This window comes from Lepisma saccharinum, chromosome 6 (genome assembly GCF_977018435.1).
Source record: "Lepisma saccharinum chromosome 6, izLepSacc3.1, whole genome shotgun sequence".
Taxonomy (NCBI): Eukaryota; Metazoa; Arthropoda; class Insecta; order Zygentoma; family Lepismatidae; genus Lepisma; species Lepisma saccharinum.
In genome coordinates this window covers 10593431-10618482 of record NC_139234.1, presented here as the reverse complement: position 1 = coordinate 10618482, position 25052 = coordinate 10593431, and the positions used below count along the sequence as shown (strand labels likewise).

Here is a 25052-nt window from a genome sequence, read left to right as displayed (position 1 = left end):
AATTTGCATTCAAATTTGAATGTATAGGGCTTGTTGTTTCACTGTGCAAAGGCTAGGTCAGCTTGCTATTAAGAATCTCATTATGTTGTGCTGTAGATATTGATGGTGTAGTGAATAATGCTCTACTTTCAAGAAGAGAGAAACTTAAACCGAGAGTAGTTATATTTCCTTATGCTGAGCATTACGTGTGTGAGTGTCCGCATACTGAAATGTACACAGAGTAAGATTTGACTTTACATTTGTAATCTTAATATATTTGCCTACTTATATTATAATTTAGTACTAAATATTTAAGACCAATTGCAGTGTAATCCCAATTTTATTTATATTCCAAAACTTTATATTGTCCTATGTTTCAAGTTAGGTCCCTGAAAAACATAAAATCAAGGTTTCTTCTTATTTTACACTGTTCGATGCCTCTTTAGTTTACTTGTGATGATGAGGAAGAATAAATGATTAGATTAAATTGGTGATGAGACCTGTAACCTTCGGTGATGAGATTCTGAGTTGATCACTTAACATGCTAGATCAACAAAGCAGCTACGCTATACATTGAAGTAGGAAAAAAATATTCACTGGGTTCATATTCTTTTAAGTAAAAGTGAAATAGAATGATAACTTATTTTTTAAAGTTAACAAAATTGTGGATATGTGAGTATCTCTATAATAAAAATGGAAGGTTCAATAAAAATTATGCAAAAATTAAGATTGGCAGGTCTCATGTACCTACCCAGGTACAAATGTGAAGAAACTAAAATAGTAAAATTAATTTCCAGTGTGTAATAGAACATTTGCACATACACAAACATGCACATGAGACGGACACACATATTTTTTAAAGAATTTTTGAAAAGGAATAAATATAAAAGCAGGAAATAAATCTAAGTCGATGCAATAAAATTAAGGAGCAGTTTAATTCCTCTCTACTTACTTATTTCCAACTGCCTCTGTATCCTTGCTTTGCATCGATCTCTATAATCTGTTTGCGTCCCATTGTACTCTGTCATCACTTCCACAAACTTCCTTGACAGCGTGGAATGTTGCGTTTTCTTTATCCTTAAGTCTGCAGATGACTTCCCTGTTTGATCATCTTCTTCTATACTCCTTTCAATGGCTAAAAAACAAAAACAAAGAATGTTGAACTCAGATAACTATTAAATATGTTTGAACTACATTTAACTGCATAACTTTAACATACTGCACAACTACTTTCATTGATATTCTACTCGTTATTGGTTACTGATTGTTGAATAAACTGATCAATGAAGATAATTCATGCAGTATTGAACTAGTATTTGATGAGTCTTTCAGAACACCGAATTATGTAATTGTGCATAATAGCAGTTTCTTAGTAATCGATAAAGAGAAAATCATCCGATTGTTCATTCCAACAGCCAACTAATTTATATCCTATACTGATTTTATGGTATTTCAGTCTTGCAAATTAGACCTTTGTAAAGATAATAGAATAAGACATCATAAAAGTTAAAGAGATTCAAAGTGTTACCTTTCTGTTATTTAACTTTTCTAGGCAGATGGACACACCAATCTAGGAAATTTGAATTACATGAAATTACTAGGTTTTAAACTTCAGCACATTTTGTATTTTGCATTTTTCCTAATTGCTGACACATGTCACCTGTTAATTGTTGTAGCTCATCAATATACAGACAAGCATATCAAGATAATTTTTGTTAAATTGAGCTCTTAACTTCATGGACATAATGTCCAGAAAAGTTTGTGTCTGTAGCTTTTTTTATAATTTTATTATTTTCCTTTTATCCTTCCATTTCTTCTGGTATTGGTCAGAGATCCCTGGGACAGCAGCCCCTGTGGCAGCCATTAGTTTTGCCATTGAGTTTTGCGAAATGTGCATTTCCATTCCTACTATATTGTCTTTGCATATTTAAATGAAGATCGACAGAGCAGTTGGTGAATTAAACATTTACTGAATTCTAATGGTATCTGAACACCTTATTATTCTACTTACAACAATAGAAAATAATTGATGTATGTTAATTCAAACAAACTCACAATTTACCCCTGAAAACAATAGCATTCAATTTTTTTCTGTTAAAAACACTAGATTGCATTATCAGCAAGGTCTATGAGAAGCATATGGAAGCTTACCTTTTAGCTTTGCACGTACTTTATTGGCAGTTCTTTTAATGTCAGCCATCAGGTCTTCTAATTCTTGCTTCACTCCTGCAAGAAAATAAGGTAAATATTAAGTCCAGCAGTTCTTGCTAAGTATATAAGGAGAGAGAACATTAATTATACAAATAATTCATTGATTGATTTGGTTTATTTTACTTCGCATTTCTGCCACATTTGACTAATTGCAAAGATGGAGATGAGTGATGAAATTAATGGATACTTACAGACACCCATGCCCATGCCAGGATTCGAATGCATTGTAGTATGCTGGATTTTGCAAATAAGGACACCATGAATTATTTAATATTGGTTGGAAATATATTATGGATGAGACACAACCAGGATCATAATTACATATGTGCAGACTCTCATCATCAACATGAAGCCCTCATACATACTATTTCAGTTGTAACTTTAGGTCAATTTATTTTATCACATTTCGAATCTTCCTTTTTAAAAATATTTCATGATCCTTTCAAATCAATTTTCACCAGCTAAGGCCCCTTTGCAGACAGAGGTCTAGGACTGGGACACCCCCCCCCCCCTTTCTAAATCTGGGCCTGGACACGGCTTCCCTAATGAAAAGCAAAATTTTTCACATTCAAATATTTACAAGAGAAGAATGATATGCTGAGACAAGAACATCTTCCTGACAACATGGTTTTACATTGCTACACCCATTGTGCAGTTATGTGTACTGTCCTTGCTTGACCAGGACTCGAACCTGGGTCTCTGGGATTATGCCATTGCTCTATCAACTGTGATACCGAATCAGTCTTGGCTTCGCCTGATTTTTCACTATGTAGAACTGTCTCTGTCAATGATATCACAATGGGATATGTTGCCCGAAATACTGATGATGATGATGATGATGATGATGATGATGATGATGGTGTCCAGTTTCTTCCAGCATAGAGTTTATGATTTGTTACACACAGGAGATGTTGTTATTTATAGATAATGGCCATTAGCCTACAAAAAATTATGATACATGGATGCTAGAAACACAATTTTAAGCTAAAGAAGAACAGATTTTTTACTCAAAAACAAAAATCCCAATTCACAAATATTATTGCTATTTTCAGAGTTAACATTACAGCTTTCATGGATTGTGAAAAGGGGAATTGGCATGCTTGAACTATCTAAGTTACATCAAAATGAAAATGACGGTACTGAAATTCACATGAACACAAACCAATCATTATCACTTTTAGTACATGTCCAAACCTCCCCAAAGTTGTCTCTGACACTCACAATGTAATTTTCTGTTCACACACATGATTGTACTCAAGATATTTGAAGGGAAAGATGAGGGGGAATTCTCCTCTGATTTCTGCATCCACCTCTAGTTATTCATTTCTCTTACAAGGTGGGGGTGTACATAATTTATGTAATATCCCGAAGCTTCAGGAGTAGTTACTGGAATCTCCCCACTTGACAATTTTCAAATTCTACACTAATTGTACATAGCTGGTTGTCCGGCACAACGCCATACGGTACGAGAGGCCTTGTGTCTCTCTCTAACTGAAGCAAGACCCCCCCCGGCACATCAATGACGTGGGCCTTTCCACACAGAGAACTACCTATGCCACTTATACAATCTTTGTAGAGGGAAACAAATGTATTTGCTACATACAAAAACTCCCAGGGGCAAATGCTGCTTTCCAAATAGCAGTTGTGGAAGCTGGAAGACACCTGTCCAGATCCTAGCCCTCAGTGTATTTCACCATACACACAAATAGGATAAGCAGGGTAAGATGTCACACTTAATGGTTTTCTCTAGTGTAACTGGAAGGCAAAGGTGTGTGGACATTCAACAGAATTATATTGCAGTCTTTATTTGTGTACATAACCTCACCTTTTGAGGAAATTACCAAAATTGACAAGACAAAATATATACATTTTGTATTCACATGGCATTAATAATACTACATGTCACTAAATGTTGCTAATAAAATATGTGCCATAAAAACTTCTAAACGTGGTATTACCAGTATTTAAGAATTAAGTTAGTAACTAATGTTATAATCTTGAACGAGTTTTAAAAACCGAGGGGATAGGAACAGTAATTTAAAAAAATAAACATGAGCCCCCTAACACGTTACATGCATTTGCAATCTACAACTTAGGTTGAAGTTAACCCTTTCCAGACGGGACCTCAGATTATGTTTCTTTTTCTATTTTTCAAAAAAACATAGAAAATATATTGTTAAGTGTGTTATTATTTAACATTTTCTTCTAAAATCTACAACACTTCCTCTTTTCACAGATATATAAAATGTTATATTTTACACAATTTTTTTTCACAATTGTGAATTCTTTTCTGTAATAATTTTTTTAAAGTAAAAAAATATCACATTGCATAAAAATTACTGAAAACATTTTTTGAATAGGTAATATAAAATTAATTGATGGAAATATAAAAACATTCTATTAGCATCAAAATCATCACAAACTGCAAAATCAGAAGCGGAATCATTGTACGAATTTCCACAATGTGGAAATAAATTATTAAATGCTATTCTCAAGCATATAAACAAAAGTGCAACTTAATTTGACACGAGTACAAGTAGAATTCAGAAATGAAGAAAATGCAACATTTAGCAGTTGAAATTTGAAAGAGGTGGATACAACATTCATGCACAAGAGACATGGTGCGTTTACAGATGGTCGTTCATTCACAATGGAATTTCATAGTGAATGATGGGCTGTGCCTGTTGCCTGTCCTATTGGACAGTAATTGTACAACGGCTATTGCTCATCCAGAAAGGGTTAATTCATATGAAAGGGTGCATTCCTTTTGCAACTTTTCAAAATTTGCATTTAGATTGCACTAGAATTAATAAATTATCTTAATATTTCCCCCAAATCACTCAAAGATAGAAATACTAGCAATTACAAAATGTAGGTTAGTTCCACACTTCCCCCAAACCAATAATAAATTGCCACACTGCCAATTACAAAAGTAAGTCAAAAACCTGTTCAAAAGACTACAACTACTTAAGCTTTTTTAAAGCTAGAAAGATGAAAGTTTGCTAGCAAGCAGATTGTTCCGAAGCAAGTGAATTCCACTTTGTCAATTCATGAAAGTATTGGAACAACATTTTTTTTTTATTAATGGAGAGCATGAAACCACAAAATAAATCCTTTCCTGGTTACATGCATTACAGGGTCATGTATGTTAGGAGAATAACATTCATTCCAAGCAATGGCAAAAACTCCAAAACGTGCATATTACAGCTGTCTGCGGTGTGGGTTGTCAACTGGTGAGTTAAACACCCAACAAACTTATCAAGGTATCTAACCCCACAAACATTACACAAAGTTGTTACATATTGTTGAAAATTAGAGGGTGGGTGGTTGTCATTTAGCTTCCACTACTCCTTTCTAAAAGAACAGTGCTCGCCACTGTGCATGCTCATAGTGTTCATTTCAATACAGAAATGAGCATAATGTTCATCTTATAATATTGAGCTTTATTAAAAAGAATAATTTCATACTTACTGTCATCTGTTTGAGGAGCTGACAATATATCACTGTGTTTCTTTTTTACTTCATCCACATTTGTTTGGACCTTATCTATCATCTCTCGTATCTCCTCCACCTAAAATATAAGGATTAATTAGATTATGTATCAAATTGTTCACATTACATTCACAATTTTCACTAAATAGTAGCCTACAAATATATAAATGAGGCAAAGGAGAAAGCCCACACATGCGAGTGCTTAATGTATTATATTGTTTAAAGAGCTTGTAATATAGACTAAAAAGCATGGAAGAGGAGGGCTCAAGGGGGCTGCAGCCCCATCTAAATATGTCTAAATGTGTAACAGAAGGAAATGTAAAATAAAGTTCAATATTCAGGGCCTCAGAGAGGGGAGGGTGCAGTGTGAATTTTCCCTCAGGCTTCCAACGCAAAAGGGTCCCCCTGATCCTGTATATTTTTCTTATTAAAATAGCTGCCAGCCAAAAATGTATGTAGTAGCTCAGAACACAATAACTGTGGTAAATTCTGAGATTTTCAGATGAAAATCTAAAAGCTGGTAGTTACTTTTGATGATTGGTTTGGTATTTGAGTGAAGTTGATCAAGATATTTCAAGAAGATGGCTGAAACAACATATTTTTTATGTTGTGAGCACTATATATTTTTCACAAAAATCATCCTAGACTGCATTTTTGATACATAAGTAGCTTACTTAGAGGAGTTATATTTTTTAAAAAAAAATTGTTATTATACATCCATTTTCTGCCACTTTTGGTAGCAATGAGGATGAGTGATGATTAGATGATGAAGGAACACTAAAAAAGAATGTCCATGGCCAGGCTGGGACTCAAATCTGGGAACTTCAAGAGAAAGATTGAAAATCGACTACTTAACAGCAGCATATACTCTGGGTCATCTAGGTAATTGCAGATGACACGGCTGTATTTCTTTTTTTAAAAAAAAAATATATATATATATATGTACATTTCTTCGCAATATCCTTCCAAACCAATTTCGATGCATACATTTCTTTGCTTCCAGCGCGCGTGCTTCCAAACGTTTGCCGCTGAATGTCCGGGAACCTTTCTCCACCCGGTGGAATGACTTCAGGGAATCTCACCCTGACGTCATTCCTCCAGCTTCCCTTACAACCCTTGGTGAGGAGGGAGGAGAGAGGAAAGAGGGGGAGGAAACACTGCTTGTCAGGTGCGGTGATTCCGTGCCCAGGGTAACCTCTTTCTTGTGAGAGTCCACCGGTCGCACTCTCAACCTTCAGAGCCTTTTCCGTTCCCTCGGCTGAACTAGGGAAAACATACCCGGTAGAGTGCGAAGAACAGGAACATTGAATAACATGGGCAAACCAATTCTACGCTAATTATCACTTTACATTTGCTTCTGTCTTGCTGATTTCTGTTACTTGAACATAAATTTATAAAAAGGAAAAAGCTTAAATATTGAAGATGAAGCAAACCAAATTAAAATTCAAAGCTTAAGCAATTAAAGCACCGATATGCTGACTCCCCCATCCTTGTATTTACAAAAATAGTGATTGTTTCTCCTCTCTAATCTTCAAAAGCAGCGAGAATACTTCTTTCACGGAACTGAATATTTTTTAAAGGGAAAGTAATCAAAAATAAATTATATATATATATTAGTTAATTTAAATTACTATATTCCGCCTCTTTAGATTAATAGTGATGAAGATGAACGAATTAAACATAAAACGAAAAAACACATCAGGCACGTAGCCAGGTGGAGGACTCGGGGGACTGAAACCCCCCTCCCCGAAATCCTACAAATATCTAATTTAAAAAGTGTATAGTGGTAATTAATTTTACTTCATTAGCAGGATTAAACACCTTGCATAATACGTTGTAATAATCTGAGATTCATCTTCAGGACTTCTAACCCCACTGTTTGAACTTTATGTGGCGACTGCTAATAAGGGATGATCCCCATCCCGAAATAAAATTCTGGCTCTGGCCTGCAATGATTCGAACTTTTAAAACCTGTCATTTCGAGCTCGGAAAGGGATTTTTTTTTATCATTCTGAGCCAGGAACACAACAACAGAAGTTTGGCGCATGAAACTGAATGCGTGTAGCCGTTGGCTTTGTGCTGTGCGTCATGTTTGTTATTTATTTAGGTGTTAGTGTTTGTCGTGATAGTGCTGTGTTAAAGGGTGATGGATGTGATACAAGATTTGCTGGTAGAAACCTTTTGGAACAAGATCTTTTCAGGAGAAGTTGCAAATTGTTAATACAGGTAGGCCAGTGTCATCGCTTGAACTTATTTCTACACACAAAGACAAAAAAATCGGGAATATGTCAGGCATTTTCGCAAGCAAATTATGACAAAACACCATGGTTGACAGGAAGTATGTGTTAATAAGCTTTGCTTTTTTGTTAGCCGTGCTTACTTTTCAGGGCTTAAAAGAATGTATGGACGCGTGGCGGATACTGTAATATTTGCAACGCTTGTGCCAAACATGAAAAATCCAAAAGTCACATAATTTCCTTTGTTAAGCTGCAATCTTTCGCACAGACACGTATTGACGTGCAACTGGACAAACAGCGTGCTTTGGATGTGGTACGGCACAAGCAATCGGGTCCTGGAGTAAGTTGAATTTTGCACTTAAATTAATATTGCGGGTTTTTATTTCACTAGTGCACATCTTTCATTTTATATTTCACAGGTTGTTTTTTTATAGATTTATAATACTGTCTTGTTTTATTATTTGAAATTCCACACGTATATTAAACTGCAATAACGAGAATTAATTGATTGTGGTCGTAGCAATAAGACAAACATTCCGACACAATATTCCTAAATCCAATATGAATCCTGACATAAATTGCACGGAAACTTTTGGAGATTGAGGATCAAGGGTCGGAGATTACCCACTCGTTAGAACCAGCATACGCCACTCCTACTTAACATGTTCTGCCACCAATGTTCAACAAAACATGTCAAATATATGAGATGTCCGAAAAGTAGGAATGGATGATACCGGAAATTTAATATCGCGATATATCGTCACAGACGATACGATACAATATTTTTTCCGTATCTGATATCACCGATATATCGTCTCCACGATATATATCACCAAATATCGTAATGATATATCACTGACACAATATATATTGGCAAAATATTTGTGACAATATATTAGCGACATGATATATATTGCCAAAATATTGTGATGATATATTGCATGGATGACATTTTGTCAATATCGTGATATATCGCCCAACGGTACCAAAGAGTCACGCAACCGAGATTTTGAACATACGTAACTTTTGTACAAAAAGCGATAGAGACATGAAACTTAGACAGGCTATTAACTTTGTCTATGCAGATAATTTTTAAACAGTGTAGTGTAGAGTGACTAGCCATGTGAGGTTGTGTTGTATGTGGAGCTTGAAAAAGTTCTGGGAAACCAAAACGAAACGTCACAGATAAAATCAAATAAAAACCACTAAGAATAACTGTTAGATTATTTTGCATCTATCGCTTTTTGTACAAAAGGTACGTATGTTCAAAATCTCAGTTGCATGACTTATTGACTTCTGGATCAGAGATTGGAAAGTGGGAGCTAGATCTTAAATGTTGTAAGTACAATAAGTTAGAACTTTTAAACTCAATTTTTCAATAGTGGCTAAATATCTTACAGAATTCCCTTCATAACATATTTGAATAAAATGGGATAAGTTGTTTCAAGAAAACAGATGAGGAAAAAACATTCCTTACGTTGTGAGCACTCCAAATTCTGTTTATATTATCAACTTTCTCTTCATATTACATTTTAGGAGAATAAGAAGCTGAAATATGAACAATTTAGGACATCAGGACATACATTGAATGATACAATTAAAATTTAACCTTTGCAAATTAATATGTAGTTCAGCAGGGACAGAGGGCACCATTGTTGTGACCACACTAACAGCAGTAAATAAAAAAAACTTTAGAGTTGTCTCCTGTGTGTGCCTAATTTTCAAGAATTTAGATTTGAAGTTTGGGAGAGGTCACTAGGAATTTTCCTGGTGTCTCCATGGACCAATTCTCCCTGGTGTCGAAGGTGAGTTCTAGGTGATGAACACTACATATTTAAGCATTACGGACTCACCTAAGCTATTTTTATATTTACGTTAGGCATAAACTTGCAAGTACATATCTAGAAAAATATTGTCCTAACCAAGTGACTCATGTGTTATAATAACAATGATAATAATCTTGATGAAATTCATAAACGGAAATAATAGGCATACTGCCCTCAATAAATTTTATACCAGTAGTATTGGAATTATATAGGGATGAACAGATTCCATTTTTAACCGATTCCACTGATACCAATGCTTGAAAATTGATTAATATTAGGATTTATGTATGCATCAATTGACCAAACTCTTGCTTGAAAGTATTCAAGAATTACATGAGAACATTAAAATAACTGTTATTCAACCACGAAATACAGTTTTTCACATAATATTGGTGAAAAAAAGGAAAAAAAAATGTCGAATGTTGCATAACTTCCAAAATAATTAGACTCCACAAAAGTGTTGCATTGCTGTGGACTCTGCAAAAGACCAAAATGTCAGAAAAGTATCGGTAAATAAAATCAAATTGATACTTTCTGATACCAATACATCAGCATTGGTATTGGCTCAGCTCTAGTATTATTATTTACACAAAAGATAAAAACATGGCGTAAAAGTTGCATATGCACTGGCTCCACTAAAGATAAGGTTGCAGTAAAGTTTCATGTGCTAATACGTCATGGCATGAAATGGATAGGTTTAAAACTCAGGGAAGGACAACGATGAATTACCTAGTGTGTGAAGACTCTACGGAATTAAATTCCACATCAGTTGTTAAAATTTAAATGGAGAAGAAGAGAAAAAATCATAAATGTTTAACAAATGATGTAATCTACAATCACTCACTCACCTCTGCAAAGAACTGGTCCATGAATCCTTCTTCCTTTCCATCAACATTAAGTGCCACATCATCAAGACCAAAATCATCTTCTTCATCGCTCTGGGCCTGTAAATTTGAAAATTAAAGAAATCAGTAGTATATATTTGAAATAATTTTAGTGAATCTACATCTGACAGAACCTCCTACTCAATACTAATTAGTGATAATGATTTTATGAACTTACTTTCACATTATTCTAGAAGTTCACCACTCCGTGATAAAAAATACACACCAGTGTTACATATATATGCATATCTCTCCTATGTGGATTACACTTTATGCTTATGATAGAGCACTGACCTCCAATAATGAAACATATCTCACAATTCAGTAAAATTCAATTAAAATTCTATTCCAATTCTCTGAAAATGTCTAACTTCACCTAATATCTGTAGCCTAAACCAAAAGACATAGTTGGACTCAATTCAACCTAACACTACACAGCCAAGCCAATCCAACTCTTTTTTGCTGCTATCTCATGTCCTGTTTTTTGTCCCTTTTGGTATCCAATCTTTCATTTTTTATGCACAGTTTTTCCTGTGTGTGGATCAGTGGCGCAACCACAGGGGGGGCAGGGGAGGCATTGTGCCCCCAACCTTGGTCGGAAATGAGTTCTGGGGGGGGGCAAACATTGACAGCCAAGTGTATCTGCAGGGGGCAATTACCACCGAGTACTTCAAATTTTATGTAAATAAAAATACTTTTCGTAAAATTTTCTTGCTCGCAATATATCCTTTTCTTAGTCTCATCAAGTTCAGGACTGTAGCTAGGGGACGACGGGAGATGGCCCTGAGCGCCGAACGATCTAAATGAAAAAAAATTGTAAAATTGATTGATACACAGAAAGGCTAATTGAGACTGGGCCTACAGCTTAAAGTGGATTCTGAACCACCATGTGCCTCTACCAGGTATCGAACCTGGGACCCCTTGATCAGAAGGCAACGATGTCACCACTACACCATCGGGGAGGCACAAAAGTTGTTAATGATATAATGCCATGATGTTCCTTGAAATTATTTGCACCCTATTCAATTAATATTGATTTCAGCCTGCAAAAAAAATGAATCCAAAAATTTTCTTGCTCGCAATTTGTGTTTCCTTGCTGTAATGCATTGTGAGTCACCAGACAGAGAAGTAAGGCTTGTCTTAATTGATTTTCTTTTAAATGCATGAACAATTGTTTTTAGGAAAGGGAGCGTGCACATTTCAGAGACAATTTATGTAATTTTTGCTGTTGGTTTATTGTGAGATGAATGAATTGGTCGTGTAATGTATTAAAATAATATATGCTGTATTTAATATTTATTAAAGAAACTTTGAATACGTGCACAATGTAGTGTCCACGTTGCTACACGTTGCATGTATGTGAAACATATATTGTGCATGAAAGTTATGTTAATGTAAAAAAAAAAAATTATACTTGAAATGCATTTATCAAGCATTTTATGTCTTTCAAAAATAGTTTACGTGCTTGTTGTTTTTCATTATTAATGTGAAATTGAACTTGTTAAGAAAACAATTCGAATCGTTTGTTCGAACACAAATGCTTTAGCACAAACTTCTACTCCCTTTATGCATAATTTACGAGGATAATAACGTCCTTGATACTAGCACTACTAATGGTAATAATAATGTTGGTCCTGGGTTCGAATCTTGGCTTGGGCATGGATGTTTGCAAGTATCCATTCATCATTTTCATCATGACATCACTCATCCCCATCTTCGCAAATTATCCAATAGTGGCACAAGAAGCGAAGTAAAAGAAAGCAAATTAATCATAATAATGTTATAATAACATTATTATTATTATTAACATTTTTATTATTAAAATTGTTATTATTATTGGTACGTTTATCCTGGTATTTGCACCCCCCCCCCCCGACAAAAATTTGTGGTTGCGCCTCTGGTGTGGATTCATGTGCCCTGTGTTTTCTATCTCATCTTCTCGTGACCTGGTTCCCTTGTATGTCGGTCTTTTGCTTCTTGCAGTTTCATGACCTGGACTTTCGGTGTCCTGGTATTTGGCATCCCACTCTATTCTTCTCCTTGTCTCTGGGACACCCCTACTTACAGAATACATTTTCCAATGATTGCTGTCAGATTGTAATCAAGGGGTCCAGGATTTGATCATCAGTAGAAGCATATTCCACAGTGGTTTGGATCCCACTTTAAGTAATAAGACCAGTCCCGATTAGCATAGCTGCATATAATGTGGACATAAAACAACTTCTGATGCATTTTGTTCATTCCTGAGCAATATAGTCAGGAGCATCAGACAACTGATGTCACCTTTCCTCTCATGATGGCTTGGCATAAATTGTTATCCTGGAGATTGCAAAACTCTGCACAAATATCACTTGGGATATTTAATGCTGTGTTCATAGATTTTGTTTGGATTTCTCATTGATGCCCTGAGTCGCTACTTAACAGCCTGGGCAGACTGGGAGTGCAGGTGTGAAGGTCTGATGTTCCTGCATTGAAATTGTCCTATTTTATGTTCCCAAATTTTACATTTTCCAACATTATACATTCAATCATGATGATCCCAACATAGCAAAATGTTATAAAATTTTCCTCACTTTTACATTTTCCCACATTTTAAGTTTTTAGGTTTGGTCCCCTGAAAAACGTAAAAGCAAAGTTTCACTGCAGTTATCTTTCCAATTACTGCTGTTGAACCTTGATTTTAAGTTCCCATATTTTACTTAAAACATTTTGCTGAAATAATGTGAACATATGCATTCAGCTTTATGTAGCTGAAACATGTTTAATAATGCCCATAAATATGCAGAAAATTCATGGAAAACTGCAACAAACACTGTATTGTGTGTAAAATGTGCAATATACCTCAAAATATGATAAATAAGTGGCACAATTGGAGCATTCTGTGTATAAAAAAAAAAGTCTGCGACTATTTTCACCACGTGGTGAGAATAGCATATAGGGCTATTTTCACCAGCAAAAGTAATTACCTGAATCATACCATGACATTTTATCTTATTTTATAATATTCATTGGCAGTGGTGCTGAACTTTCTGCTAAGAAGTTATTTTAAATTAAAAATGGGCGCAACTACTACTGTCACCAGATAGTGAGAATAGCAGAAAGTTCTGAAGACCAGAAATTACATGATCAGGCAATGGGAAGTATTTAAACAAATAATAATAGCCCTAAACCTGACATGCCTAACCTAGCAACGAAAGCATTTAGGAACGTAATACCCTCCATACTTATGCCTCCCCGATGGTGCAGTGGTAGCGTCATCATTTTGTAATCAAAGTGTTCCGGGTTCAATACCCGGTGGAGGCACATAGTGGCAGGGCCAGCGCTAGTCAATTTGCCGCTCTGGGCAGTGGTGGCAGATGCCACTCTCTTTTGAATCCTCCCCGTCATTACGCAGCAACGGGAAATTGAAAATAAATATAGGCCTATTCCTAAGTAAAACATCAAACTATAAAATATATAATGAGACTTACGCCATTTCGATTTTATTAAGCACAAAAGGATATCTCGCTCGACCACAGTTAAACTTTAAAAAATGCGACACTAATTTTATATTATTATTATATTTTATGAAAACTCTCTCGCTCTTTCTTAACCGTATCTTAAATGTAACAAGTATTAGGAAAGAAATAAAGGCTTGACTTCATATGTTTACCGTTGTAGTTCTGTGATATATGATTGGATTTGTAAAAGAATTACATGTAATATTCCCAGATCTCCGCGTTGGTGATCTGAGGTCTGAAGTCTTTCCTGCGTTCTCCCCGCATAAAGCGGCTCTGGAGTTCACCCAGCCTCAAATTAATGGGTACCTGGTGGCAACCCCCCGAGGTAAAGACAGCCGGAGAGTGGTGCTGATCACATCACCTCTATGTGCTCTTTAATCTCTGGAGCAAGCGATCGAAAACAAGTCTCTGCGCAAGTGACTTGTACAGGTGAGAGGAAATGGCATTCCGTGGAATGCTTCTTTCTGCCCAGTCGATTCCCTCCCCCCCTTCTCTGACGCCATGCACAGTTTTGCTCCCACTTGTTTCATGTGATGCACTTTGGTGCCTCTTTTACGGTAAACAAAAATATTTTAACCAATTGCATCAAATGTGAATCTAATTCTTTGCAAAGGCCTTAAAACACTCTTGATGCGTTCTGGTGCTATGATACATTTATTGTTCAGTGTGTAGCCTTTTTCACATATATTCTGGCTACAGACATCCACTATGTCAGTGTTATATCTAAGGAGGAGGCAACTGTGAATTAATTATGGCGGTGGAACAAACATGATTTTAACCAATGTCGTTGTTTTTGCTTTGAAACATTCCTTCCACGGCACATCACATCACCTACAAAATGGCCGAGATCGAGAATGTGTGTGGTCCTAACCCCACATCCCCTAAAGGTGCCTTCATGTTCATGACATGGTGCTATATGTAATATGTAATATTGTTTTTCGTATAATGCAATCTTCCATAAAATGTAAACAAGCGTGTTTCAGACATGATTGACCGAAGATAGTATTTTTATTAGCATTAATTTCCAAAAAAACTTTGTACGTCACTTGCCACGGTTACCGACAAAGTTAATAAATTCGACGTTCTACACTCACATTAGGTGCAAAATCATGACCCTTTATCAGTTTAAGGTCTCCTTTGGTGTAATTGTTTTATTACAGCCGAAAGCACTTTACGTTCATCTTTTAATTCAGTAGTCTTCATGGGTTAACATTCCTGCAAGTTTTCTACACTTTTCAAACAAAAGATCACATGGCATGTGTTTACGCTTAATAATATCATAAAATAAATTGAAAAAATCACTATGATGTTTAAGCTGCTCAAATATTAGAGCTAAAATAATCGTCTAGGACCTGGTAATAAAAATCAACTTTGTACCTTTTTTATTTATCTTCATCATACTGAAACTGCTTCTTCTTTCGATTTCGGTCCTGATCAGTGTTGCCCATCTTTGGATAAAAAAAAATAAGAAAAAGTAAAGTGCTCCCCTGTGCTTAGCACCACGCCATGAAGGCGTATAGGGTGTGGGAGTAACGCCCCACACTTTCTTGATCCGGTCGTGAGTGGGAGTGATGTCATCAGCATCACGCCCCTGACCGCGCCTTTACCCCCCAGGGTCTCCCCCCAGGTACCCATGTCATTCGACGCTGGGTGGGCGCCGGGGCCGCTTCCAACGTTAGAAAAGTTCCCGGATTTGAACCGGCCGGGGATCGAACCCACGACCTTTAGCAAGGTAGTCAGACGCGTTACCGACTTTTTTTTATTATTTTTCTTCACTCATATCATTTCATTCATATTTCAATTTCAGTATTTTTCAGAACAGACAATCACAAACATCTATATCCGAGCCAGGATTCGAACCCGGGACCCCTGGCGTCGTAGCGCGATGTACTAACCACTCCGCCACAGGGGCCGACACCGACTGAGCCACCGCGGCCACATCTTTGGATCATCTACAGGGTGGCTCAATAAGTCACTTAACACCCTCAGTACAAGGCCACTGCGGCATGGAATGTGATCTGTCATCTGATAACTAACTTTGGACAAAAACTGGTTCATAACGTTCCCATAAGTGTTCTGGTGTTCTTCCCTGTTGAAAAAAACTCTGTAAAAAGTACCTTCTTCCATAAGCAAGGATGAAAAAAACTATTTATTTAACAAATCCAATTAGCCCTAAGCATTTAAGGTTCCGTTGATGGAAAATTGACTAACCAATCGTGTTCCACACAGCACGCCACACCATTAACTTACCAACACTAACCATTCAGCTTTGATCTGTCGAAAATGGGTTATCAGATAAAAAGCATCGAATATTCTGTTTATGAACTTCCTTCTGAACATAAACATTAGCCTTGTCACTGTGAAGGACTTTTAATTCAATGGAAGCGCCACACTGTAAATTGTTCGCGACAACCATTCATAATGCACAGCTCTTCATGGATGTATCCGATTAAAATCGTGTGCAATGGCATGCGAACTTCTCTCCCTAGACGTCACTTTGATCTCGATGCATTACCGATGCGCTAAACAAATTTTAAGGCATTTTTCTAACACCTCGAAAAGGAGCTAATTGGTACAAGAATTCAGTCATAACTTTTTACTGGTGAAAGATACGTCGAAAAAACCTTCACCATTGCATTTCTCGTGAAATTCTAGCCCATTTTGATATGTCGCACGACCCCCTTCCTATTTAAAATTCTGAAGTTGAATTCAAGATGGCGGACATCAAGATGGCCGCCGACCGTGTGGGTGGCGTCAATGTGGTTCCCCCTTGGCCAGGCAATGATTGGTCATCGCCATTTTCACATTCCATGCCGCAGTGGCCTTGTACTGGGGGTGTTAAGTGACTTATTGAGCCACCCTGTATATCTAAATTCGATGCCAATTCTTTCTCATCAACTGGGAGTCATCCTCGTCTAAGAAACTTTGAAATGTTTCTTCACTCCTGCATTTTTCAAAGCGCTGATATGTTTGCAAGAAATAATCTAACAGCATCCAACACACGTAGATTAATGTTTTGAAGACATTTGCTCATTACTTTTCGTGTAGTAAAAAAACATACCAGTAAAGCACTCTCCAGAGGGGAGCTCCTCCTCATCCTCCCATCAAATGCCACTTTGTTTATAATTTATATTATTATTGTTTGCATAAACACTAAATATTTCTGTCACGAACCGCCACTGAGCGTAATGCAGAATCAAAATTCTTGTAATGTCAGTCTACATTATGATTTGCTACGTTATTTAAAAGGTTTCCGAAACACGTTTTTATTATGAATTTAGGTGAGAAACTCTTCACTTCGTGGAAAATAACGTTCGCATCTCTAATGTAAAGCTTAGGGCAACCAATTATGAACGAAATTCTCTAAGGAATTCTCTATGCTGGTGTCACCACCGAAAAAGTTTGGCAGGCATATAAGAAAATCACTTTCAAACTTAAATCTAAATATTGTATCTTGTCTAAAGATAATGAGTAAATTGCAAATGTGTGCACTGTGCACCAGAAATAAAATTCTAAAAACTGAATCATTAAAATTACATTATTTACGGTTACTGTGTAATAGCAGTTAATACTTTACAAACGGTTGTAGTAGTTTTTTTGTTTTTTTTTGTAATGGGCAGTTGACGCTCTTAGACCTTCATTTGTCCAGTCGACGTTTTAGGTGCGGGAGAAATTTGGGGATTGGGGCAGAACGTGCCTCCTGAAGTCGATGCCTACGTTTTGAATAAACGCGCATTTCTTAGTTGTTGTTAGAAACTGGTAATTTACAATACGAATTACTTACTATCAATATTTAATGTTTAAAATTTCAAGTGCTTATGTATTATACATTGTTTTAGAAGATTTTTTAGTTAGCATTAGTAACGTCAGAACCTAGCTGGGCCTCAAAGTAAAAGGGTGGCAAGAGCGTAAAGAGAAAAGGTTGGGAAGGAGTAACAGTGATAATATTGGGGACCCTATTTTAATATCAGTTTGCATAGAAACAGATGCAAGAGGTTTTTTTGGGGGTGCTAAAATAATTATTTTATATGATTTGTTCATGATAATGATGATATTTGAGTTTTCGTTTTAAATAGACCTCGGAATTTTGGTTTTTGGCATGAGTTTACAATACCGGACCACTCTCCAATTTCTATAACATTTCGCCTACTTACTAATTTCGGTGTTCTGACGACGTAACTGTAGTTCATATTTGGCGGTCACTTGTTAAAATTGTACATTTACGTGTAGAACTTGTAAAATAACGTTGCGATTTACCACGGTCATTGTCCATACACAGCAATTCGGAACCATCTTTCTTTCGCAATTCGTTAATGGTCTTCCTTTACGCACAACAATCTTGCTGACGTCAGACGTGGAATGCCTACGAGGTTAGGTTAGGCCTGTTAGGTTAGGTTCCATTAGCATAAATACAAAGAAAAATTAATATTTTAGCTAAGAGAACTAACTATACCTTGTCTTGCCTGTTGATTTCTTCATGTTGGGAAAATGGCGTCTTCCGTGGAGCTATTGTTCTTACGGTAGGGTTACGTTACCTTAGGAAAACATAGTTTATTTAGTTTTTTTCTCGATTTCCATACTTGACCGCCAATTATTACATGCAGATTCGTGATTAGGAGTTCACAATTAGTGAGTAGGCGAAATTTCATAGAAATTGGAGAGTGGTCCGGTATTGTAAACTCGTTCCAGGTTTTTAACCTATTTTTTCCTTTGCAGGTAAATAAGAAATAACAAGTTATGCGTTTCATTAAAGAAACGCAACAACTGGCGAAGTTTTATAGTATTTAAAATAACCTATTTTGCTTGTTAGAACCTATTTTAGACTTATGTGCATAAATTAAACCTTTTTTTAGGTGTTTATTTCTTTTAGGTTTTACAGGATTTTTATATCTCACAGACGTATTTACTAGGTTTTGTGGCGAAATAATTAAATCACTGGCGTGTTTGAAACATGTTTTATGTAGATTTCCCTCCCTCCAAGTATATGATGTTTAACAAATCTCTAAACAAAACAAAATGTCTGACACCTTGCGAAGTAACGTTTCAGCATTCAAATTTGCACCACGGACTAGGTTTCCGTTGGAAGATAATTTTCAGAATATAAAATGATCCTCAAAGACAAAAGGTGGAGTTTGACTGTGGAGAACACGAAAAAAGATTCAGGGTGTGAACTAGGACCATGATAAAATTCAAGGGTACAAGCAGACGTTGTTTTTCTTAACGATTGTATCTAATTAGTATTTTTCAGGAATATTATAGGTTCCATTTTATTTTTTTTTTTGGAACCTGCTTCAGAATTTTTTGAGCCTAATTTAATATTTTTAGAACCTTTCTCAGGATTATTAGAAACTATTTTAGGATTTTTAGAGCCTATTTTAGGCACCTAAAAGCACACTTTTTAGATCCTAAAAATCCGAGGTCGAGTTTTAAGTCCACTTTATGCACAGATAGGCTAATCGGGACTCAGCACCGTAGCTAGATATTTTGTCTCCCTACGCAGGATTGAGGTTTGGCACCCTCCCCTCATACACCCCACCGACATTTTATATTTGTCCTTCGATATTTTCTTCTTATGCCATGGTTTGTGATGTTTACATCCTACAAATTTTGAAATGAGGAAACAAAGAAAACTAATTAAGAATAACATTGTTTATATTTAAAGATTCGTAGTCTGCATTTCTCATTTTAAAAAAGTTTGCATATTTTAGAATATTTCAGTTGTGTCTTAGTGCCTGAAGAAAATCTTTAAAGAAGTGCTATTACCACTACTTTGGGAAAGAGAAGATTTCAATGGTAACACTGTTAAGCCATGTTTCCATGTTAATAAAACAAGCAAATGATGACCAAAGCAAAATTTATTGCAGTAAAAATTATACACTAAAACGTAACGTTTCCAACCTCTAACAGGGTCTTCTTCAGACAAAGATTCACAATATTTTTTTTTCTTATTAAATTTAATTATTGTGAATCTTTGTCTGATGAAGGCCCTGTTAGAGGGTGGAAACGTTACGTTTTAGTGAATAATTTTCACGACGATACATTTTGCCTTGGATATCATCTGATTGTTTTAAGAAAATTCCAGCAGTGTGTTACAAGAATATACCTCTACCAGGTGTAAATTTCTCTGTCGCATGTTCTGACATTGATGTCTCTTTTTTTATCTTTGAATGGCACCCTAGGCTTCGTTTAGCCTACCCCTCGCTACGGGATTGGACCTACAGTTTAAAGTGGAATCCGAATCCCTATGTGCCTCCGCCGGGTATCGAACCCGGGATCTCTTGATTACAAGGTGACGACGTTACCACTGCGCCATCTACGAGACCCTAATGATGATGATGACGTTGGGATGTAAAAGGTATCGAGTAGTGACTAACAGTATGTACGTAAAAGGTTTGAGAATCGGAAACGTTTAGAATCGTGTAATTTCGGTTTTTCAAATGACGATTACCAAAGTCTAGGACACTAGTCAGGTCTCGATTTTACATAGGCCTATCTCAGTCTCGTCTCGAAGGACCTGGTTTCGTTCTGGTCTCAATGTTTAAAAGGCAGTCGCGGTCCCCGTACTGCCCTACAGAAAAGGAGAACAAAATTACGTAGGAACTAATTTCACAAGGATCTGTCCACAAATGTTGTTAAAGCAGTTCGATAAAGTTAGTTTGCGAATGAAACTTTCCGCGAAGATTCAGTTTAGAGAAGTTCTTATTCTCCCTATTTCCGTCGCCATGGAAACAAATAACGGAAAAACTGCTTGTTTCCACGCTCGCCTTTCCCTATCGACTTTCTCACTTGCGAGAGGCGTTTGCAGTTGGTGCCACACAGGTTGGCTGGCCAGCCGATCACTTGGAAGAAACTTGGAAGCGAGACGGACCACGCAATTCAATATACAGATGGTCTTCAATAGGTTATATCCCTAAAAAAAATAACTCTGTTTCAGTCACTCATTTTGAAAAGTAGCAAAGTTACAGTTACAGCCACTTTAAAAAGTAACTGTTGCTTTTACAGTTACATTTCTATCCTGTATATATGCAACCACTCGCCCAGATTTATGTCCGCCACTGCGATTCGGCTATTTCTCGCATGATCCCGTGACTGCCCATGTATTCATTATAAATTATGCATAAGTTAAATAGCAGCGTCGTCGCCTTGTAATCAAGGGGTCCCGGGTTCGATACCCGGTGGAGGCACATAGTGGTTTGGATCCCACTTTAAATTGTAGGTCCAGTCCCGATTAGTCTTACTGTGCATAAAGTGGACTTAAAACACAAACTCAATCAATCAATCAAACTCAAGCGTAAGTTAAATACACAGATATATTTATTCGGTATACAATACAAATTGTCTTTTTTGGTGTTCGAGTGTCTGTATATACTTCCATCCCATCCACACACACACACACACATACTCACACACACAATAACTTGGATATTACTACTAGTCTATAACATTTGGTTAGTTTTATGAGGAGATTGTAACACTGTCTCCTTCGTTGTTCATTGAAGATTTGATACAGGATTGTGCGTTGATATTTCTACTCGTAAGTTGTTCACTTTTCAGTGTGAACATCGATGCGAATGGAAATACGGTAATACTTCTTACACTCGACGCTAGGGCGCAGCACATAATAGCAGCGGAACTGCAACGGAGCAATGCAATCGCACATGTACAGTCATAAATTGAAGCCAAATTTATCACGTGAATCTCATTAACAGGTGGAATGGAGACTCATAATCTGCGGCTATTCCAATTCCTATCTTTTCTTGTCTTTCCACCAGTGAGCGCGACAGAGAGAAAGAGAAAAAAGATAAATCAATGCAATTCTTTCCATGTTATTTAGTGGTGCATGGAATGTGGTGGTCCAGTCGATAGAGCGGCTCGCGTTTGATTCCAGAGTGGGTGAGTGGAATTTTGGATTTTTCCAGCAATGTTCATGCAAGAAACGGCTCTAAGGTTCACCCAGCCTCTAATCAGTGGGGTGGGTACCTGGCGCAACCCTGGTGGTAAAGTTGGCCGGAATGTGGTGCTGATCACATCACCTCTACAAACTGAGATTGTGGATGTGCGGAATCCAATATCCACATCCCTTATATGCCTTCTTGGCGTATTTCAGCGTGCGTTGGGAAGCTTTACAACATAAAATACCCCCCCCCCCCCTCAACTGCTGCTCGTGAAAATATTCTATTTCTGGCGTCGTCACCTCTTTCCATCCATCCAGTGATCTAAGTGACGATATTACTCATTGCAAGCAACAATATAAGCAAGAAATTCACATCCTGCTTCTGGAATTTGGATGAAACGTTATCAAATAAAGGTGAGGCGTTCATAGCGCATTATCCTACAATAAAATACATCCAATTCGATTGAAAATCCTCTAAATGGACGTTCTATACGCAAGTATAATAATGACGTAACAAAATATTGCCTAAAGGCACGAATTCTGTTATTTTTCTTAAATATAATGCACAAATCTCTTGTGTGTCCCAATCAGACGTATTCATAATGCATTATTTAGGAAATAATGCGGAATGGAACAACATGAGGCAATAGGGTGACATGAAATCGCAATTTAAAGAAAAAAGCGATGATGTATTGCGGTTTGCATACCCACAAACAAAAAAAGAAGTGTTCTTGTGGTGGGGCTTAATGATTACCTAAATTTTGAGATGCTATTTACAATTCAATCTTGCATGTTTTTAGTTTTCGGCCCAACCTAATGTCCGACCTGCTTTGGGGCCGATAATGCACTTAGATGTTAGTTTCTTGTGTGCGTGTGTTCGTGCGTGCGTGCGAGATTATAACCGATGAGTATCAAAGGTACGTATGAATACAGTGGAGGATGTAAAACAGAAATGTTACCAGGCGCCGTCTGAACTGCCGTTTGCTAAGCGACAAATCAGGAATCGGATCAACTGTGTTCGGTTGACATCGTTTACTATCGTGCCCAAAGCTGCCGAACGCTGCTCGCGAGATTAAACAAATGAGTGTTGCATATACACAATTTTGCCAAACCTACTGTAAGCGCATTGTTACCTCCCTCACGCGGCTGTAAATTCGGGGGTTGCTATCAGTCACTGTTACGAACGGATAGAGGGAGGGAGAAGGGGGGGAGAAGGAGGGTGGAGCAGTCGAAGGACCTAGGCTTATTATACTTTCTTTAAAAGCTCTATCACAGCTACAAGCAACGCTTGTCAACGTTTCCTTGGGGCAGGACGTTAGAATGTTAACATCCCAGCAACGCGGGTTTACAGTTACTGTAGTGGCCGAGTGGTTAGCACATCGTTCTGCGACGCCAAGGATCTCGGGTTCGAATCCCGGTCGGGCTTGGTTGTTTGTGAATGAATGTCCATTCATCAATTTCATCATTTCATCACTCATCCCCATCTTCGCAAATTAGCCAAGAGGCACAAAACGCGAAGTAAAATAAACTAAATCAATCAATCATTACAGTTACTGTATTGTATTTAATTTTTGTTTTAAGTTTACTTCATGCACACAGTGGCGGCGATTAAGGCTGGCGGTGAGGGGCAATTTCCCATCCACTTTTCGTCACTTTTGCCCCCACACTATGCTAAACGTTATCTACAAAGTGAAATATACTGTCTTTGACCCCAGTTTTGGAACCCAATCGCCGCCACTGCTGCACATATAGGCTATCGGGACTAGACCTACAGTTTAAAGTGGGATCCGAACAATTGTGTATTGTGCCTCCACCAGGTATCGAACCCGGAACCCTTCGATCAATGACACCAGGAAAGCCACAGCTTTACCGTATATTATATATATCAGGGACGTTATGTTATATTTGTATGCCATACTAATTGCCAATCCAGCTTCGATAAAGCCTCTCTATCGGATTGTAAGGAACTATAACACACTTTGTGAAGATTTAGGAAATTCGTTCGCCATGGCATAAATGCGTTAAAATATAGAAAAAAACTTTTTTCATCTGAAAAATTATTAGTGTTTTTAAAATGTTGTCTGAGAAGTGTAAAAACTGATTCCAAACGTCCCAGCCGTTGTCGAAATGAAATACATTACATTTGCCAAAACATGGGGATATATTACCACAGTTGGAAACACTAAAATCTGCATTTGCGGGTTTTCCGCCGTCTGGCTACAGGGTTGTGTACCATGAGGGGAAAAAAATGACAGCTAGAGAAAAAGAGAGAGATAGAGAGAGAACAACAGGTTTACAACAAAGACACAAAAGCAGGTTGTAATTGATTTATTTATTGAGGGATTCAGGGTCGTCTGTATTTGAGCAACAGATTCTCTACTGTTATTATTCGTTGGTCGGGATTGTTTTTCTGAGGGGAAACATGTAGCATGCCACATCGAACACAGCATGGCAAGAAGTAATGCCCTCACTTACCGCTTTCAGCGCAGCTAATCGATCCTTCGTCATCTTTTATCATTCACTTTACACTCTACGATCTCTTCTTGCCCTACGTACAAGTTCCATTCACACTTCTGGCCATGGATCAACGCTAAAAGTATAGAAACGAGGACCACCTTCATAAAAATCGATACGCCCGGCGATTTCACTGCTTCTGCAGTCGCGATGTCGACGTCATGACGCCATCATTCGCGTGACGTCACAGCAATGCCGTATTACAATATTATTTCCTGTTCCACGCATAATGTAAACAAATAAGTAACGCTTTCAGTTCTCAAAAATGATGTTTCTTTGTCCGAGTATATTGATGTTATTAACTAACTTCAATATTACAACAATACGCCACTTTGGAGAAGATACAGTGTTGCCATTTCACAAAATTTCCTCCCAAAATAGACTTCTCTGTTTTTCTGAATGAATTATTGTGCGGGCTATGTTTTTAGTATCTATGAAATATCTATAATGTAGTCAGAAATTCAGAAATTCAGAAAATAGTATCTTCAAAGTCTATGCAAAGAAAGCAAAATAGG

At 37.0% G+C, this 25052-nt stretch overlaps 1 protein-coding gene across 4 annotated transcripts in view; it reads right to left on the bottom strand.

Moving 5' to 3' along the window:
- LOC145988563 (syntaxin-1A-like) overlaps nucleotides 1–24648 on the bottom strand; it is a 58898-nt gene extending 34250 nt beyond the window's left edge. For 3 of the 4 annotated variants that reach the window (XR_014441766.1, XM_083123504.1, XM_083123503.1), the window contains exons 1-5: nucleotides 24499–24648; nucleotides 10594–10689; nucleotides 5662–5761; nucleotides 2131–2205; nucleotides 932–1114 (exon numbers count right to left, since the gene is read on the bottom strand). Coding sequence is in view for 3 of the 4 variants with exons in the window: in XM_083123504.1 (XP_082979630.1) it covers nucleotides 932–1114; nucleotides 2131–2205; nucleotides 5662–5761; nucleotides 10594–10689; nucleotides 24499–24531 (487 nt within the window). In the remaining variant the exon portion in view is untranslated. Of the gene's footprint in view, nucleotides 1–931; nucleotides 1115–2130; nucleotides 2206–5661; nucleotides 5762–10593; nucleotides 10690–10807; nucleotides 11001–24498 lie in introns of those variants that run through there. The other variant, XM_083123505.1, reaches the window with a different exon arrangement.
- Between the last annotated feature and the right edge of the window lie 404 nt (nucleotides 24649–25052).